The sequence below is a fragment of the Thalassophryne amazonica genome, chromosome 17 (genome assembly GCF_902500255.1).
Source record: "Thalassophryne amazonica chromosome 17, fThaAma1.1, whole genome shotgun sequence".
Taxonomy (NCBI): Eukaryota; Metazoa; Chordata; class Actinopteri; order Batrachoidiformes; family Batrachoididae; genus Thalassophryne; species Thalassophryne amazonica.
Genome location: NC_047119.1, coordinates 50,103,795 through 50,124,223, shown reverse-complemented (window position 1 = coordinate 50,124,223; position 20,429 = coordinate 50,103,795). Strand labels below are relative to the sequence as shown.

The 20,429-nt window shown below is 40.1% G+C and overlaps 1 protein-coding gene across 1 annotated transcript in view; it reads right to left on the bottom strand.

The window, feature by feature from the left end:
- Positions 1–295: 295 nt before the first annotated feature.
- Positions 296–20,429, bottom strand: part of slc31a2 (solute carrier family 31 member 2) — a 34,478-nt gene continuing 14,344 nt past the window's right edge. The window contains exons 2-4 of the mRNA XM_034191673.1: positions 10,774–10,840; positions 5,316–5,532; positions 296–2,039 (exon numbers count right to left, since the gene is read on the bottom strand). Of these exons, the coding sequence (XP_034047564.1) occupies positions 1,856–2,039; positions 5,316–5,532; positions 10,774–10,840 (468 nt within the window). The 3' untranslated portion in view covers positions 296–1,855. The remainder of the gene's footprint in view (positions 2,040–5,315; positions 5,533–10,773; positions 10,841–20,429) is intronic.

Below are 20,429 nucleotides of genomic sequence, written 5' to 3'. Positions count from 1 at the left end.
TATTCACACATTTGGAAAATTCACTTTAAAGAGCAGAAGGGTGTCAAACAACAAAACACAAAACCAACTTCACTGATTTATTTTTTATTTCAAGCCGTTTTACAAGCTATATTTTTATTGTATTGTTCTTTAAAAACTATCTCTTAAGTTGACAGATTGAGGATCAGTTTACAGATATAGACTATTGTTTGAGTTGATTGTTTTTAACACTACAATGGTTTTATGAGTTTGCTAAACAATTTTATAATTAAAGAATTCATAGTTGGAATTTTTCAGAGAAAAAAAAACAAGATCATTAGTTGGTACAAATCAGTAGTTTTATTCAAAAGTTGAAAGTGTCATTTCAACTCAGATCTTAAATTGTTTTTGGTTTTTTTGTTTTTACTTTCTTTACAATATATGGTTCTCACACTCAAAATCAGTTATAACAATAGTTTACCACATTCTAGCTGTGTGTAGTTGGTAAATGATTTCTGTGACCTGTCAGAGGCCTTTACAAGGTAAAAAATACAAATCATGTGTTTGAGTCAATTCCTCAAAGTGCATCTTGTGACCTTAACCTGCAGTGATCTGCTTCAACTGCAAGTTTCATCAACACCACAAAAAAGGAAAGAGTCAGCGTTCATTATTTAAAATATGTAGTTGATTCAAATGGAGTTAGAATAAACAGGACAGTTTAGTGTCTAAAAACACCTCTGTGTGTGTGCGTAAAACAGTGTTGCACAATAATCAAAGCATTACAGTACCTGCAAAAATTACGGTTAATGTCACGAAAGGCTGATTTCTTATTCTGCAGTGGTCAATTAAAATGTCAATTTTGCTTTCTTTGAATCTACTAAATGTTAACTAGGTATTCGGTAAAAAAAAAGAAGCACTCCCTTCTTGTCTTCTGAAGAAATAAATGCCTATTACATGAGCCTTGAAAAAGCCAAAAGCTCACAGGACATAATGGCTATTTAATACAGATATACTGAATAGAATTTGATCATTCTATCACATTATGAAAATGAGAAATTGGGTGTATTACACAGGAGGTATTTAAAACTTTGGACATCAGTGAGTGAAAGTTCAGACACACAATGAAAAGAAGTTAAGAAAAAACAAACAACAGATTTTGTGTAAAAACAATAATATTCCCAAAATCAGGTTAAAGGGGAAATCTGAAATATTTCCAAGCTTTGCTCTATTTTTAGATGTTTTTTGGGATTATTTTTTCACTTGGGACAACAGTGGTTTAACTGCTATAGTACTCACTTAAAATGCAAAAAGGCTAAAACGCACAGTGTAACGGTATGGGGCAAGCTGAAAGCCGCTTCTTGTCTCCACCAAACAGGTGAAAAATGTCAATAGAAGTGTCTGGTAGCACTCAGAGGCTCATCAGAGAGTAAAATATGCAACTGATTCCACCATCAACTTGCAACACCTCAGCAGAGGCTTGCAGTACCAGACAACGGGAGGTTAAAGTAAGTGGCTAACTGTAGCTTTAAAACATTTATTGTGAGGTACATATGTACATGATCATTGCCACAGTGACGCTCCTCATGACATAGGTGACAACAAGCAGTTCACTCTGTTTTTTGCTCACCCCATACAATTACATTATATAGGTGGTTAGCCCTTTGAGATATCGGTGTTCAAAACCCAATAGAGCACTTATTGAAATAGCTTTTGTCCCAAATGAAAAGAACCAAAAAACATTTAGAAACAGAGCCCAAGTTTAAAATACTGGTGTTCCCCTTTTAAATCAAACAATTAATATTACATGACACATTCTACTTACATCTTCAAATGAGTTAGAAAATTACTTTGGCATTTAGAACTAGTGACTGAAACACAGTCAAATGTCTTATGTTAGTCAGACGTATCCACGCTGTTGCATTCGTTCCAGCAGAGGAAATAATATGAAATAACCGAGTACTGAGCCAGCGATGACGGCGAGGAAGATCCAGGTGTTGTAGGACATGACGCAGAGCATCAGCAGGTAGCCCAGAATCACCTGCAGCATGTGGAGTATCGTCTGCACGAAGTGCGTCAACCAGCTGAGAGGGAAACAAGAAAACCATGAAATGAACAATTACACAGTTGAGAACATTTAAAAATGCTCCAATCATAATGAAAAGTATACCACATTATTTTTCTGAACATAAAGACTCCAAAAAAGTATACTTTGGATGATCTATGGCTGAATTTTCTGGAGTTATGGGGCAAAAACAGCAAAAATGAGACAACGGTCATCTTCAGTTTGTACAGTGGTCAAAAGTTAAAGTTGCTCCAATTTTGATAAAATGTGATGCAAATTATTGGTTGAGTTAATAGGGTTTTAAAAAGGAATAGTTTGCACCATGTGTCATGCTTAGTTATCATGTTACAGGGTAACATATGTCACATGTTATAGAATCCAATAGGTTTTGTTTGACCTTTACTTTGAAAACCAAACATTCAACACAATCAAAATTATTCCATTTATTAATCCTTTGATACGATACGATATCGAGATGGGACACCTAGCCGATGGCGGTCCATGTGTTATCTGAGGACCATCTGACTGCAATTTATATATTCCTATGGCGGTAAAACGGGACCCAAAATGATTTGAGCACATACGAGGGACCTCGAGATAGATCTGGCAAGGTATGCCTGCCAGTATGATCTGCAGTGCCACGTATAATAATATAATAATAATGTCGACCCCTCGGAGCGCAAAGGAACTGTTGACATGTATGTGGCATGCTTCAGTGAATGTGAACAGCAGCTATCAAACCGAAAGCTCCATGTGATACTGTGTGCACGCCGCTGCAAAGCAGGCTGTTATATCCACAATAGTTCACATTCACTGTGAACTAAGTACTCTTTAGACATTACTCTTTTGAAAAAAAAAAAGCAAATGGCCACTTGAATTTTCAATAAGCATCAAGGTAGGGGTCAATTGAAGAATTTCACAGGGTTCAAAATTTAAAAATGCTCCAATCATATTGAAAATTATACCACATTATTGGTCTGAACATAAAGAATCCAAAAAGGTATAGTTTGGACCATCTATGACTGAATGTTATGAAGTTATGGGGTAAAAACAGCAAGAATGGTGACAAAGGACAATTTCAGTTTGTACAGGGGTCAAAAGTTAATGATGTTTCAATTTTGGTAAAAAAAAATTATGCAAATTTTTTGGTTGAGTTGAAGTTTTATAAAGGAATAGTTGGTACCATATGTCATGCTTAGTTGTCACGTTATGGGGTAACATATGTGATACAATGGGGAAAATAAGTATTTGACCCCCTGTCTCCTTCCCTCAGTAAGAGCACTGAAGACGGGTCATGGCTAGGTCTTCCAGCATGACAATGACCCCAAACACACAGCCAGGGCAACTAAGGAGGGGCTCTGTAAGAAGCATTTCAAGGTCCCGGAGTGGCCTGGCCAGTCTCCAGACCTGAACTCAATAGAAAATCTTTGGAGGGAGCCGAAACTCCAAACCTGAAAGATTTGGAGAAGATATGTATGGAGGAGTGGACCAAAATCCCTGTTGCAGTGTGTGAAAACTTGGTCAAAAACTACAGGAAACGTTTGACCTCTGTAATGGCAGACAAATGTTTCTGTACCAATTGTTAATATCTGTTTTTCTAGGGGGTCAAATACTTATTTTATGCAATAAAATGCAAATTAATTATTTAAAAATCATACAATGTGATTTACTGGATTTTTTTTAGATTCTGTCTCTCACAGTTGAACTGTACCTATGATAAAAATTACAGACATCTCCATTCTTTGTTGATGGGAAAACTTGCAAAATCGACAGTGGATCAAATACTTATTTGCCTCACTATATATACATGACTGCACCAACTTAATGTCAACTGATTAAAGTGATGCTGTAACAGCCTCGCCTTCATTCTCAACATTCCTAAAAAATTCCACAAACTTTTTAACTAGTATTGTCGAAACAGTTCCAGCATTCTATGTTTTCATAAATCAGAATTTAATTAATTCTGCTGCATTTTCTACAGTCAGATAAAATTTGTTCAGTCTTCAGGATGTTGTATTTTGTTGTTGGGAGGTAAAATATTGTCTTTATCAGATGAATTTAATTTTTTAATGTAATTTTATTTTATTATTTGCACTGTCAAAGTTTAATCTTCATTTTTGCACCTCGTTAGAAGGAATGGGGGGGGGGGGGGGGGGGGGGGGGGGGGGGTAGAGGGAACATGCACCAAAAAGAACAAATATTGTACAAACATTATTCCACTTTTGCTCTATTGTTTGAAAAATATGGCACAAAATCCCTGTTGCAGTGTGTGAAAACTTGGTCAAGAACTACAGGAAACGTCTGACCTCTGTAATGGCAGACAAACGTTTCTGTACCAATTGTTAAGCTCTGTTTTTCTAGGGGGTCAAATACTTATTGTATGCAATAAAATGCATATTAATTATTTAAAAATTATACAATGTGATTTACTGGATTTTTTTTTTTTTTTAGATTCTGTCTCACACAGTTTAAGTTTACCTATGATAAAAATTACAGACCTCTCCATTCTTTGTAGGTGGGAAAACCTGCAAAACTGACAGGGGGTCAAATACTTATTTTCCTCACTGTATGTCACAGAATCCAACGGACGCTGAAATTGTTTGACCTTTACTTTGGAGACCAAACGTTCAACACAGTCTAAACTATTCCATCTATTAATCCTATTAGCCGACCTGGTCATCTATTGAAAATTTAAGTGTCCAGTCCATTTTTTCAAAAGAGTAATGTCTAAGGAGTATTTGTGCCTTCAAATGCTGCTTGCGTCACCATTTGAAGGATTGTTTCAGTTATCTGCTGCACTAGCTTCAAGGGATAAACTTTTAAAAGATGGAGATCTGCAGATGAAGAACATCACGTTCATTCAGTGACAAACCTCCATGAAAATCTGTTGCACTCGTTCTAAGTGGAGCAACTTTTCAGACTTTGGAGCTGAAACAAGAATTATTAGATCCATGACTGCACAAATTAGAATCACGATCATTTTTGTCAGTAAGCCAATCACTTAAGCTTGATAAAAAGTGGAGAAATCTTTGTATGGCTGATATTTTACTGGAATCTCTATTCAAAAAAGAAAAAAAAAATCAGGATATGCAACTTCTCTCTTGTCACTGTTACAACTGATTTCCAAATTCTACTCCAGTCAGATGATAACTACAAAATCATCTTCTGAAACCAGGAGTTAAAAGTTTAACATACCATAATCCTGTTTCAAATAAAGCTGCACATCTTTTTTAAAGCTGTGACCACAAGTTAAGATTTTTAGGTGATGTGTGTGTTTTTCACAGAGGACGCTGACCTGTTCTTGGGGTCGGCAGTGGTCAGACCCGTCTCTATAGGAGCCAACGAGGATTCTGAGGTGGTGCCATGCATCTCTGGACTGCTGCAGGATGGCGGTACCTTGTATGGAGTCCGAAGTGGCGCCATCTGAGGCAAATTCATCGACTGACGGAACACTTTAAGCAGCTCGTAGAAAAACGACAGCAGCAAGACGACGAACACGGACAGCACCATCCCTAAAGACACAATGCAGATCAACTCACCATCACAAACACACTTATGTTCAACTGCTTATCCAGGATCGGGTCACGGGGGCAACAGCTCCAGTACTGGACCTCAAACTAGCCACCTCTGACTGTTGGATCCCGAGGCTTTCCCAGTCAAGGGTGGAGATATCATTTCACCATCTAGAGCTGGGTCTTGCCTGGGGTCTCCTCCCAGCTGGACGTACCTGGAACACCTCCCTAGGGAGGTGCTGAGGAGGCATCCTTACCATGTGCCAGAACCACCTCAGCTGCCTCCTTTCAATGCAAAGGAGCAGCAGCTGTACTCCAAACTCCTCACAAATGACTGAGCTTCTCACCCTATCTCTAAGGGAGACACCAGCCACCCTCCCGAGGAAGCCCATTTTGGCCGCTTGTACCCGCGATCTAGTTTATCGGTCATGACCCAACCCTCATGACCATAGGTGAGAGTAGGAACAATGACTGACCAGTAGATCGAGAGCTTTGCCTTTTGGCGCAGCGCCCTTTTTATCATCAAAGTATGGTAGAGCGATTGTAATACCGCCCCTGCTGTGCCAATTCTCCAGCCAATCTTACGGTCCATTGTCACCTCACTTGTGAGCAAAACGCAGAGGTACTTGAACTCCTTCACTTGGGGCAAGACCTGGAGTAGGCAGTCCAACGGCTTCCTGCTGAGCACCATGGCCTCAGATTTAGAGGTGGTGATCCTCATCCCAGCCGCTCCACATGTGGCTCTGAACCGACCCACTGGGTGCTGGAGGTCACAGGCAGATGATGCCACCAGGACCACATCATCTGCAGAAAGCAGTGATAAGACCCTCAGCCCACCAAACTGAAGACCCTCTTCCCCCCGACTACGGCTCAATATTATATCCATGAATATCACAAACAGGATTGGTGACAAGGCGCAGCCCTGGTGGAAGCCAACCCCCCACGGAAATGAGTCTGACTTACTGCCAAGGACCCGAACACAGCTCTCGCTTTGTGAGTACAGATATTGTATGGTCCTGAGAAAGGACCCCCTCACTCCATACTCCCGTAGCACCTCCCACAGTATCTCCCGGGGTACCCGATAATACGCCTTCTCCAAGTCCACAAAATACATGTAGACTGGATGGGCATACTCCCAGGCTCTCTCCAGGATCCTTGTGAGAGTGAAGAGCTGGCTGGTTGTTCCATGACCAGGATGGAACCTGCATTGTTCCTCTTCAATCCGAGGTTCAACTATCGTTCGAACCCTCCTTTCCAGCACCTTGGAGTAGACTTTACCAGACAGGCTGAGTAGGGTGATGTCCCTGTAACTGGCACACACTCTGGTCCCCTTTTTGTTTCAAATATGGGGACCACCACCCCAGTTTGCCACTCCTTTGGCACTGTCCCAGACTTCTACACAATGATGAAGCGACGTTTGATCCAAGACAGTCCCTCCACACCCAGAGCCTTCAGCATTTCTGGACGAATCTTATCAACCCCCTGTGCTTTGCCACTATGGAGTTGTTTGACTACCTTGGTGACGACCACCATTGAAATTGATGATGATCCCCCATACGTTTCCAGCTCTGCCTCTACTACAAAGGCCACTCCAGTCTGATGTTGGAGTTCCTCAAAGCAATCCTTCTAGTGCCCAACTACCTCCTCAGTTGAGGTCAACAGAGTCCCATCCTTACTGTATACAGCTTGGATGATTCCCCACTTTCCTCTCCTGAGGTGCCACATGGCCCTCCAGAAGCACCTTGGTGCCGACCGAACGTCTTTCCCCCTGGTTGCTCTGAACTCCTCCCACACCCGCTGCTGTGCCTCCTCCACAGCAGAGGCTGCTGCCCTTTGGGCCTGTTGGTATCTTACAACTGCCTCCAAAGTACTCCAAGATAACATATTCCGGAAAGACTCCTTAGAAAAACTCTTTGTTGGCAGATTGCACAAATTCATTGATAAATATAAACTACTTTCAGAAAGTCAATATGGATTCAGAACGATCCACAGGATTGGCAATTAGAGGAAATCACTAGATCCATTGATTAAAAAGAAATTTGCTGTAGTTGTACTTATTGATCTAAAAAAGCATCTGACACAATTGCTCACAAAATATTAAGAAAGTAAAACATTATGGTATGTGGGGTGGTGCTTGAGTGGATGAAGAGCTATGTAAGCAACGGGTAACAATATGTGAAAATGGGTAATTACCAGTCATCATGCTTGGACATTGTTTATGAAGTCCCCCAGGGGTCAGTACTGGGACCAAAATTGTTTATCCTCTATATAAACAATATATGTAAGGTTCCAAAAATACTAAAGTGTGTTCTGTTTGCTCTTGGAAGAAATCACACCAGAAATGAGTAAATTAAAAAAGTGGTTTGATATAAACAAATTGTCCTTAAATATAGATAAAAACTAATTTTATGCTATTTTGAAATTATAAAGGAAATAGTGAAGAGCAAGTTAAAATAGATGGTGAGAATGTGGAAAGAATAAAGGAAATTAAATTTCTGGGTGTGACAATTGATCACAATATCTGCTGAAACCTCACATTAAATATATTCTGATTAAACTATTCAGAAGCATCCCAATTACTGATAAAGCAAAACACTTTCTGAATTGTAAAGCACTACACATTCTGTAGTGTTCTCTGATTTTACTATATCTGAATTACTGTGTAGAAGTTTGGGGTGACACCTACAGGACTTCACTCCAACTGTTATGCATGTTCCAGAAAAAAACATCGGGATGGTGCATAAGGGAGGTTACTATGATCACACTAATTCATTGTTTATTAACTAGTGCCTGCTAAAATTGCCAGATCTGGTAGAATTTCAAACAGCTCAGTTAATGTACAAAGCTAGAAACAAACAATTACCAGATAACTTACAAATACTCTTTGTTGTTTGGGTGTAATTACAGGGAAACTTAAATTTTAAAACCTTACGTGTTCGAACAACCATGAAAAGAATGTGCATTACAGTCAGTGGTGTGAACAAAGTCCAAGCATGAGTCTGTTGAAAAAAAGGCTCAAACTGGTTATTATTAACAGGTACTGATGAGGAGGGATGAGGAGGGAGGAGAACGGTTACTACAGGCCCTTGGCCAGGAATAAATGAGTCAGGTGTACCCCGGCTCCCAGAAAAATTCCATTGCCACCATGCATTTCCATGGCCATTATATATAACCAGTCTGGTGTCTGTAGTTGTCCAAAGTAGTGCAAATTTTTTCTACAAAAGGTTATATGGCGCCCCCCCGAGGCTACTTTTTGTCCATGTGTGCCATGGATCATAGCATATAAGCATTTGTTATCATCAAAAGCTTACAAAATTCACAATATAGTGAATATTAGTAAGTTTGGACATACTTTCCCATTACATTGAATTGGAAAGTGTGTCCGTTATGACTGGAGAAAGTGCGCATAGTGCAACTTCTGCCTGCTGCATTTCCTGTTATCAATTTCAAGGTGGAGTGGAACAAAAGAGGATTTTCTTTAAAAGAAGACTTCAACTTTCAGCTAGAGTTTGCCAGAAGGTACACTGAAAATGTAAGCCTAGGTGTGATATGTTTTTGCATGAAAATCATTTTTGTTCCAGTTCACTGTGAAGCCGTGACTGATCCACAGTTTGTCCAACCGCACCCACAGGAGCCTATAACTCATTCAGATTGGTCATGAGTGTTTTGGTAGCTTCCTTCACCAGACTCCTTCGTGCACAGACACTCAGTCTTTTTCCAATTACATATGGACTCTGAAAATGGACCAACTATGTATAAATACTTTTGTTACAATTCTTGAATTAAAGATTAAGCTTTGCATTACAAACAAATCTTGATCATTTCATGTCAACTCCATAAAGGTGGTGTAGAGAGACAAGCATCATTGTCCAAATATTTATGGACCTGACTATTAAAATTATACAAACCTTGTTGCGTATCTGTAGATCTTATAGTGTAGCAGGTAGGGATGGGTATTGATAAGATTTGTATCGATATCGATGCCATTATCGATTCCGCTTATCGATCAGATTCTTTATCAATTCCCTTATCATTACCTTTTGTGAATTTTCTGTGTACTAAAAGTAGGCTTTACAGGTTTTCTATGTCAACAACATTTTATTAAGTCTTAAATTAAATAAATATGAAATTGGTCACTGGATCCTTGATCTCTGGACATAAATAAAGTTGGACTCCAACTGGACTCTAATTTGGCTCGGCAGAGAGCAGCGCAGCGTTGGAGCTGTGCGAACGGAACGGAGGACGATTCTCATTTCTTGCCTGTAACAAAACAAGAGTCCCAGTTCGTGACTTTAATCCGCACAAAAGTGGCTCACAATCAACATCTTTAAATGGCTTTGAGAGGGGTTAAGAAGCAGACTTTCCGCTTCTGAAAAGCATCGAAGCAGAGAACCAATAAAACAGCAGATCGGAGCACTGCTTCGTTGCTTCAAGCTTCAAGCAGAGCTACTGCAGAAGCGGTTGAGAAAATGTAGAGAAATGATCATTTTCCCCGTAAAACATCTTCATAAACAACGGCTGCTCTGAAGGACCGATAGGGGAATCGTTAAGCAAAAAGGCTATTGATATCGGTGGATCGAATCATTTCTTAACGATTCTTGAAAAGAACCGGTTCTCGATACCTAACCCTAGTAGCAGGTCTGGATTGAATTTTGAAAGGAAGAGCAGAGAAAAACAAAAAACAAAAACAGAAAACATCCAGATACCGACAGCTCAACTGGGATCTGATGGTGGACTAATGGAAGACCTGAAATCCACTTTCATGATGTGACAATATCTCCACTATATTTATTTTGATAAATGAGGTCTTGCGAAGGAATGAGGTACACTGCTGTACTGCTGTGTGTAGTTTGGGTATACCTGAAAAAATTAAGAAGTATTCTGTGTATGCTGGAGGCAGATTACAGCCAAGTCCTGCCTCGTCACCACTTTGTTACTTTACTGGAGACGGGACACCTTGATTTACCACCAGGGCTAGCACATGATTTCATAACCAGCTCATGTTACTTCTGGCATACATTTTGGAGCCATCATTTGGTTTCCTGTTTTGTTTAGCTTTTTGTGAGGGAGATAATTTTGCTGCCAGAACATGAATAAAAGAGTACAAAAGCTTGGACTGATAATGTTGAGCCAAGAAGTAGAGAGCAACATCAGATCTTATCAGCTGGCACACAGAGTACCAGAAGAACTAGTTCTGGAGACTTTCTGCTCGTGCCAGATCCCCTCTAACTATAAGCTTACCTGCAGGGTTGTTCACGTCCCAGAAGTCAAACAGCAACTGTACACTGCTTGACACGTAAAACGTCATCTATAAAGAAAAACAGTGGAGGGGGAAGAAAAGAAAGCTATCAGAGGGCTGATGCAAACACTACTCGCTCTACACACCACAATATAAATGTACATGTCTGTAACCATGTTTTTGACTGTGTATAGGCATCATAACACTTCTGTGTGACTTCTTTATGAAGTCATTCACACAATAAAATAAAAAATTCTGCTAATCAATATATGCTTTAGATCAGGGGTCACCAACCCTGTTCTTGGAGAGCACCTGCCCTGCATGTTTTCCACATCTACCTACTCAAGTCACACCTGATTTTTTAAAGGTGGTGTTTTCCAGCTCTTCAATCAATCAACATTCATTTATAAAGTGCTTTACAGCACCAGATGGTGTCCAAAGTGCTTAACAGTAAAACACAGATTCACAAAAACAAAACACACATACAATAAAGTTTAAAATAGCACATAAAAACAGAACAGGTCACCTCTCTACTAGGTGTTAAAAGCCAGTTTAAATTAATAAGTCTTTAACTTAGATTTCAAAAGGCAAGGTTGGGAATAGTGTGTAAGTCAAGAGGTAGCTTGTTCCACAGTCTCGGGTCAGCTCCCACAAAAGCACGATCGCCCCAGAATTTATATTTTGACCTCAGAACATCTAAGTAAAGCTGGCCAGATGCCCATAATGTGCTACTGTAAGTATGCAAAGTTAAAATTTCAGACAAGGAAGGAGGTGCAAGGCCATAAATAGCTTGAAAAACAAACATTAAATTATTAAACTCAATTCTAAAACAAACTGGAAGCAAGTGGAGTGAAAACAGGACAGGCGTAATATCATCACTTCTAAAAGATTCAGATTCATATTCTATTTATTATTATACCATTGGGTAAAATTCATTTACAGTGAGTGAGTCATCTCGTTTGGTAAACACACAACAAGACAAAGCAACAACAGTGCTAAAAAGCTAAAAGAACCACAAGGACGGCGCCAAAGTAGAATAAAAGCAAGATGAGTTAAAACATCAGTAGATAAAAAGTCTAAAAACGTATCATACTGAACCAAAAGGATAAAACTAAATAAATAAATAAAAATATAAATGTGCTGTTCATAAAAACAAAGTAAAAGAGACTATACAAAAAATAAATACAAAAGTTATATTAAGTTTCTGTTACTTGTTTACAGCACTGATGGCTGCTGGTACAAAACTGTTTTTGTAGCGTTTAGTTTTACAAGCTGGTACCCTGAACCTCCGACCTGAGTGGAGCAGCTGAAACTCACTATAAAGAGGGTGGGAGTCGTCTCTCAAAATGGAATCAGCTATCCTCTGTACCTGTTTGATATACAGGGATTCTGGCTGAAGCTGAGACTTTCCAATCAGCTTGCTTGATGATTTCCCAATTTGGTTTAAACAATTTTTGTTTTTGAGGGACACACTTCCAAACCATGAAACAAGACAGAAGGATAAAACTGATTCTATAAAAGCACGATAAAACAAGGTCAGCACGGTTCTGTCAATGTTAAAAGTGGACCGTTTTCTCAGACAATAGAGGCGCTGGCATCACTTTTTGTATACAGCGTCACAGTTTGCCTCAAAGTTCAGTTTGTCATCATGAAAGTTCCAAGATATTTATATGTAACACACTCCACTGTCCGACCTTTTAAAACTGTTGCCTCTTGACTAGGAGCACTGTTTTTACGAAAGTCAATAATCATGTCTTTTGTTTTAGAGATGTTCATCTCAAGAAAAGACTTACTGCACCAGTCAAGAAAATCAGTAACAACTGGGCCGTGACTCCTATCATTGTCTTTCAGCAGGCTGACAATAACTGTGTCATCTGCATACTTTAAAATCGTTCTATCCTCTCTGCTGCTACGGCACATATTTGTATAGAGGATGAACAAAAGTGGAGAGAGCACACATCCTTGTGGGGAACCAGTGGAGGATATAACCTGATCGGAAACAGTTCCATTCACTCTCACTGTGTCCTGCCAGTTAAAAAATTCAAAATCCAGCCCACAAGATTGTTCCTTACTTTAAAATGATCTAAAAGCCTCAAGGCTAACACGTGGGGCTGGATTGTGTTAAAAGCAGATGAAAAGTCAATAAATAAAAGTCTTGCATGTGTTCCTTTCCCCTCCAGATGTTTAAAAAGCAAATTTAATAAAGTGACTGTTGCATCTTCTACTCCTCTGTCGGGCCTATAAGCGAACTGCATGGGATCAAGGTCATGTTCCGTTGTCTTCAAGATTTCAGATCTTACAAGTTTCTCAAAACATTTCATGACAATCGATGTTAGTGCGATTGGTCTGAAATCATTGAGGGTCTTGGGAGAATTGATTTTTGGAACACGGATAATAACAGCATCCTTCCAGACTCTTGGTACGTGCTGCATCTTTAAAGACTGATTAAAAATATACTGAAAAATAGAGCTCAGCTCTTTCCCACATGATTTCAGCAAACGGCCACAAATATTATCAGAACCACAGCTTTTGCTTGGTTTGAGGGAACAGAAGGATTTTTCAACATCCTTCTGGGAAATAAAAAAGTGCTGATTGTCACACATTTTATAATTCACTTCCTATATTTCCTGACTAAAATCAAAAACATCAAAACGTGTATAAAAACAGTTAAGAGCATTTGCAAATTCAAAATTAGACTGGAAGCCATCCAAAGAGATGGTCCTGCTGGCTTTAGAATGTTGGAGGCCTGCAATGGCTTTCATGCTTGACCAAGCAGATCCAAGATTATTCATCGCCATCTTATTCTCCAGCTTCATTTTATAGTCCTGTTTTGCTTTTAAAATCCCAATTTTCACCTCCTTAGTGGCTGTATGCCGCTCAGAGGCTGATCCATGTTTAAAAGCAAGTCTCTTGGCCTGTATACAAGCCTTAACTGACCTCGTGACCCATGGCTTATTATTGGGAAATATTTTCACACGCCTACAGGGAATGATCATATCCCTGCAAAAAGTGGCATACGAAGAAACTACGTCAGAAAGTTCTTCAAGATTGTCACTGCAAGCTTCTTTGAACATATCTCAATCAGTGCAGTCATAGCAGTCCTGCAGGCAAAGCACAGCCTCCTCTGTCCAGTCCTTAATGTCTCGCATACCTTTTCCCTTTGTAACACAGTTCTACACTCAACAAAAATATAAACGCAACACTTTTGGTTTTGCTTCCATTTTGTATGAGATGAACTCAAAGATCTAAAACTTTTTCCACATACACAATATCACCATTTCCCTCAAATATTGTTCACAAACCAGTCTAAATCTGTGATAGTGAGCACTTCTCCTTTGCTGAGATAATCCATCCCACCTCACAGGTGTGAGGCTTCTCTCTCGCCGTTTTTTGCCACCAGTTCTTGTGTGAGGCAATTTAAATATGTGATCAGGAATCTGTGCTGCGATATCTGACACGCCAGCTGGCATCATATATTTAAGTCGAAGCAGCTCATTTCTGCCGTACTGTAGCCTGTCTCCGCTGACAGTCCAGCTGTCATTCAGAGCGAGCAGAAAAAACCTAAACCAAAGCCACGCCGTGGGGCACAGAAGGTTCATTTTAGCCACACTGTTTAACAGAACTCCACGAGGAGTATAAGAACAACTTATAAACAAAGTAGAAACAACCAACACATTAAAACAGGAGACGCCAAACTCTCTGATGGGTTGCTGCATGCGCATGCGTCCCACTCCAGACCAAAAGAGTTTGTTAAAAGACGAGCAGCAGCATTCTGCATCAATTGAAGACGTGCAAGAGAAGACTGGTTAATACCAGAATAAAGTGCATTAAAATAATAAAGTCTAGAGCTGATGAAAGCATGAATGGCCTTCTCAAGAGCATGTCTACTGAGGAAGTGCTTTACTTTAGGCAGAAGACAAAGCTGAAAAAAACTTGCTTTGACAACAGAGTTGATCAAACTTCAAACAGCTGTCAAATATCACTCCCAAATTCTTGACAGCTGGTTTTACATAATTAGCCAGAACACCAGAGCTTGGTGTTCTGAATGCTCAAACACAATGATCTCAGTTTTACCATCATTCAAGTAAAGGACATTTTGGGACAACCACTGCTTTACATCACAAATACAATTAAATAATGAAGTCAATGCATCACTCCCATTAGTCCTCTCATAGGCAAATAGATTTGCAGATCATCCACATAGCAATGAAAAGACAGGTTGTGAATTGACCCCAATGGCAAAATGTACAAAGAAAATAGAATAGGCCCAAGAATAGAACCCTGTGGCATGCCACAGCACAGAGGAGGAGTTGATGAGGAGAGGTCACCAATCATAACAGAAAAACTCCTTTCAGCTAAATACGATCTAAACCACTTAAGCTCTTGATTGGCTGAGCACACCTGACAGAATTAACTGCCTGGGAGCGGAACTGGGAGAGTTGGAAAACATGCAGGGCAGGTGCCCTCCAGGACTAGGGTTTGTGACCTCTGCTTTAGATCATCCATCTAGGCTTCTGGGCTGTTGAGCAATACACAAATACATATACATGCACACATATGTGCATGTATGGGCAGGGATGCATCCAGAGTGAAGCAGTTGGAGAAGAACAGGTGTAGCGCGTGTGTGTGGCTGCATGATCCACAAAGCCCACAGCGCCTGTACATGCTTACAGCAGGTGATTGACTGGCGCACGTGTGTGTGCTCAGACAGGTAATCAAACCAGCGCGTGAGTGTGTAGTGAAATGATCCCTCAGCTGCGAATAAACAAACTGCTGCGTGTGAGCCAGTCCACAGCAGGGATGCATCGTGTAATCAGATAACTGCCAGAATCTGATCTCCCGCGTTTACATGCACTTCAGTAATCCGATCATCAGAAAAACAGGGTTTACATTCTTGCAATTCATAAACTGGATGTCTTTCGAAATCCTGGGAAGAGAAACAGCAGGTCTTGAAAAAGAGAAGACAGACAGTGGTCGCTCGTTCTCTCTCTCTCCCCCTCTTGCTCTCTCTTTAGAATGCTGAAACAACAAACGGGATGTTTAAGTATACTTTTTTCTTTGGGACACACAACAGACTCTGAAATTTATGATCTGATGTTACGAGCCCTGACGAGGCAGCAGTGTGTCGCGCTGTACATCTGAAAACGTGAGTGCCGTTTACTTTTCATGTACCATTTTGAGAACAGAGCGCATTTCCAAAATGCCACAAAACCCCCCAAAAAGTAGGCAGCAGTGGACTGTGAGAGGCAGAAAAATAGGATTATATAGTGGCAAGGGCTACATACCTGGCAGTAAGAATACAGTAAGCAACCATACACAACTGTAATCAAGACTTGGAACGCAATCATACGCCATCATACACCACCAACTGTATGCAAGCCCAGTGTGAAAGGGGCATTAATCTTACCTGTTAAGTCATTTCAGATGGATTCATCATCACAGCCCGACGAAAACTTACACACATAAAGCATCCTAATTTTGGAAAACGACGTCTGAAAATACTTTAATTCCTTGTCGTGGCCGAAGAAGTCTCTTGGTGGTTTTTCTGCTCCTGGTGTGTTCTTCAGCATGAACCAAGAGTGCCAGTTCAAGAAAAGTAACTTTTTTTTAAAAGCTGAAAGAATCATTCATTCATTCACGTCAGCTTTCGCTCACTGACAGCTCCACCCTCCCCCCACCCATCACAACCTTACAACCATAGATGACGATATAGAGAGATGGCTTCAACACCTGGCCAACATCGTTGGATAAGCTTTACAACACTCATACGCAAGAAGAAGAAGAAGAAGAAGATTCATATCAATGTTTACCACAGATATCAGTCGGTTCTTCAGCATTCTGCAAGCAATGAAAATAAATACCATGATCCACCAAATCAAAAATAAAATAATGTTAAATTACTCTCTTTGGCCTCTGTGTGGAGATGGAGAGGCTGCGTGAAAGCGTACACATCCTTAATGATGTGCTCGTCAATATTTAAGTGTTCCACATGCCAAACAAAAGGGTTCTGCCGGTGGTAGAAATGCAAACCAAGCCAGACTCAATGGTTCCAACCCTTATCATACTGTGCAGTACTGACCCAGACTGCTCGGTGGAAACGGGGCTTTCATTTTTCAATTTATTTTCATTTATATAGCACCAAGTCACAACAGAGTTGCCTCAAGGCGCTTCACACAAGTAAGGTCTAATCTTACAAACAAACCCCCAGAGCAACAGTGGTAAGGAAAAACGTCCTCTGAGGACAAAACCTCAAGCAGACCATACTCAAAGGGGTGACCCTCTGCTTGGGCCATGCTGCAGACATAAATTACAGAACAATTCACAGAAAATTCACAGAAACAATTCACAAAACGAATAAAAAGGAAATGCTGTTGGTGCACATGACAGCAGGGTCTCCAGCACAAATACAACTCCCATCTCTGGATGGAGCTGCACCTGGGGCTGTCAGCATACACTGGCTAAATCATCATGGTATGACAGCTGCATAAATTATTAGAAGTACACCCACGTATGCCAGCGTTTTTAATATGGTGGGCATATGCTGGCTAAATAGTCAAGGTGTGACAGGGCCCTAAGTCATGCGCACGCCCACACACCTTACTTGGAAGTGACTCATAAGTTGAAATATAGCTAGATAATGTTTAGCATACCCAAATCTTATTTATAATCTATGAGTAATGCGCAGTGAACCTATGTGTAAATTATTTGACGCGTTCCCGACGACCGCAGAACTTACTGAATGTGCCAGCTACCTATAATGGCGTATTGACAACGACTGGTATAAAAGGAACCCATCAGTACTCTTCAGACTCCATGGGGAACAGACATGCAAGATCCAACAAGGGAACAAGAATACCTACTAGCTGTCCTCCAACAGCAGCATGATCTCATGGATTTGACACTGCACCAGCTGCATGCCAACAGAGCCAGGAGAAGAAGAGATGAACGAAGGAGAAGGACCTAGGTATGTCCACGTCCACAGCCTTGGCCAGGAGAGTTCTTGCCAGCAAACGTTTGTTTCAGCATGACAGAGATGTTGATCCTTCAAATATAATTATTTATAATATATATTGTAATGGGTTGGTAAAACAGCTGCATTTTCATTCCTTCTTATGACTTCGATAATGTATCTGCAAAGTTATGTTTATCTTGTCAAAATCACTCAGATGCCCTGTGTGCAAGGACATGCAGTAACACACAATGTTTTCAAATAAGTTGTGCAATGTTCACGACTAGTTCACAAAATTAATGAATGCCAGAAGTTTTGAACATTTCAAAATTTTCTTTGCGCACTGGCATGCAGCCGCGCAAGGTTTGCGCACCGTTTATGACTGGTTTACTCATTGGGACGTCAGATTGCGTGCCAGTGCGGGGACCAAATCAGTGCCAAATGTCAATCTGTAGTGCAGTCGCCACATGCTCATCAGGGATATGTTGCTGCACGCTTTGTGTAAGTGCAACTATTGATGGGTGTACGTTGGCAACATGATACGCAGTCATTGGTGTAAATTCATTGAAACATGCCAGCGTTTTTAATATGGTCAGCATACACGAGCTAAATCATCAAGGTGTGACAGGGCCCTTACAATTTACAATCATATTGTTGTCTGGTTGCTCCAGCTAGAGGGCGCCACAGTGGGCCAACAATTTTCATCTCATCCTGTCCTCTGCAGTAACCTTGGACACAAAATCAATCAGCAACAGCTCCCTTGGTAGGCCAATAAACAGTCCATAAAATGGCAGAAGCATCAATTACCGCCACTTCTGGTGACTGCAAAGGCGTGCATCCTGAACTCCTGAATTGCTGTTAAGGAAGCCCATGAGGGCCACACAGCAGGAATCAGTCTTTTACATGCAGATAATATAACTCTCAACCTTTCTGATTATCAGACTATAATCAGGCCTGGAAATAAGTGGCCAGTCACAGACAATATTTGACTACAATACCAGTGACTATATAGAAAATGTTTATTTGTTAATTTATCACTTATACTTAAAAATGCATTCATAAGTTCATGATGTTTCTGTGTTATATACATTTTCCAGGAAATAGCTTTTTATATTTAGCGTATGTATATAATTATGTGCAGCATAGGCAAACAAAACTATGGAACGAGTTTATTCGAGAGGGATTAAATCATAAAGCAGATGGCCACCACTTTACGGCTTAATATCTCAAATTGCTCAAGGGATACAGAGCGGCACCATCTAGATTTTAAATCAACCAGATCAATATATAGAAAGATATGCAGTAAAATGCTTGGCACACTGAAATTCAAGGCTGCAGTAAAAAACTAGAAGCATTCAGAGAGTGCAAACCTCCGCCAAGGCCATGGGGTCACTGAAAGCCATAACATCTACACACCGTGGAATCATTGAACCTACAAAAGTCTAACAATGATGTTTGCTCAGTAGTAAAAAAAAGTTTCATCTGCTGTGACTGGATAGCGTGTATCCTTAGTGCTTGGCATCACAGTTTATTGCAACTTGCACCTTTCCCAGAAGCTACTGTCATCTGAGCACTGATATTGATATTGCATGTGCTTATAGACGGGGCGGAGGATTAGCAGCAATCTTCCATTCCAGCTTATTAATTAATCAAAAACCCAGACAGAGCTTTAATTCATTTGAAAGCTTGACTCTTAGTCTTGTCCATCCAAATTGGAAGTCCCAAAAACCAGTTTTATTTGTTATTATCTATCGTCCACCTGGTCGTTACTGTGAGTTTCTCTGTGAATTTTCAGACCTTTTGTCTGACTTGGTGCTTAGCTCAGATAAGATAATTATAGTGGGCGATTTTAACATCCACACAGATGCTGAGAATGACAGCCTCAACACTGCATTTAATCTATTATTAGACTCTATTGGCTTTGCTCAAAAAGTAAATGAGTCCACCCACCACTTTAATCATATCTTAGATCTTGTTCTGACTTATGGTATGGAAATAGAAGACTTAACAGTATTCCCTGAAAACTCCCTTCTGTCTGATCATTTCTTAATAACATTTACATTTACTCTGATGGACTACCCAGCAGTGGGGAATAAGTTTCATTACACTAGAAGTCTTTCAGAAAGCGCTGTAACTAGGTTTAAGGATATGATTCCTTCTTTATGTTCTCTAATGCCATATACCAACACAGTGCAGAGTAGCTACCTAAACTCTGTAAGTGAGATAGAGTATCTCGTCAATAGTTTTACATCCTCATTGAAGACAACTTTGGATGCTGTAGCTCCTCTAAAAAAGAGAGCTTTAAATCAGAAGTGCCTGACTCCATGGTATAACTCACAAACTCGTAGCTTAAAGCAGATAACCCGTAAGTTGGAGAGGAAATGGCGTCTCACTAATTTAGAAGATCTTCACTTAGCCTGGAAAAAGAGTTTGTTGCTCTATAAAAAAGCCCTCCGTAAAGCTAGGACATCTTTCTACTCATCACTAATTGAAGAAAATAAGAACAACCCCAGGTTTCTTTTCAGCACTGTAGCCAGGCTGACAAAGAGTCAGAGCTCTATTGAGCTGAGTATTCCATTAACTTTAACTAGTAATGACTTCATGACTTTTCTTTGCTAACAAAATTTTAACTATTAGAGAAAAAATTACTCATAACCATCCCAAAGATGTATCGTTATCTTTGGCTGCTTTCAGTGATGCCGGTATTTG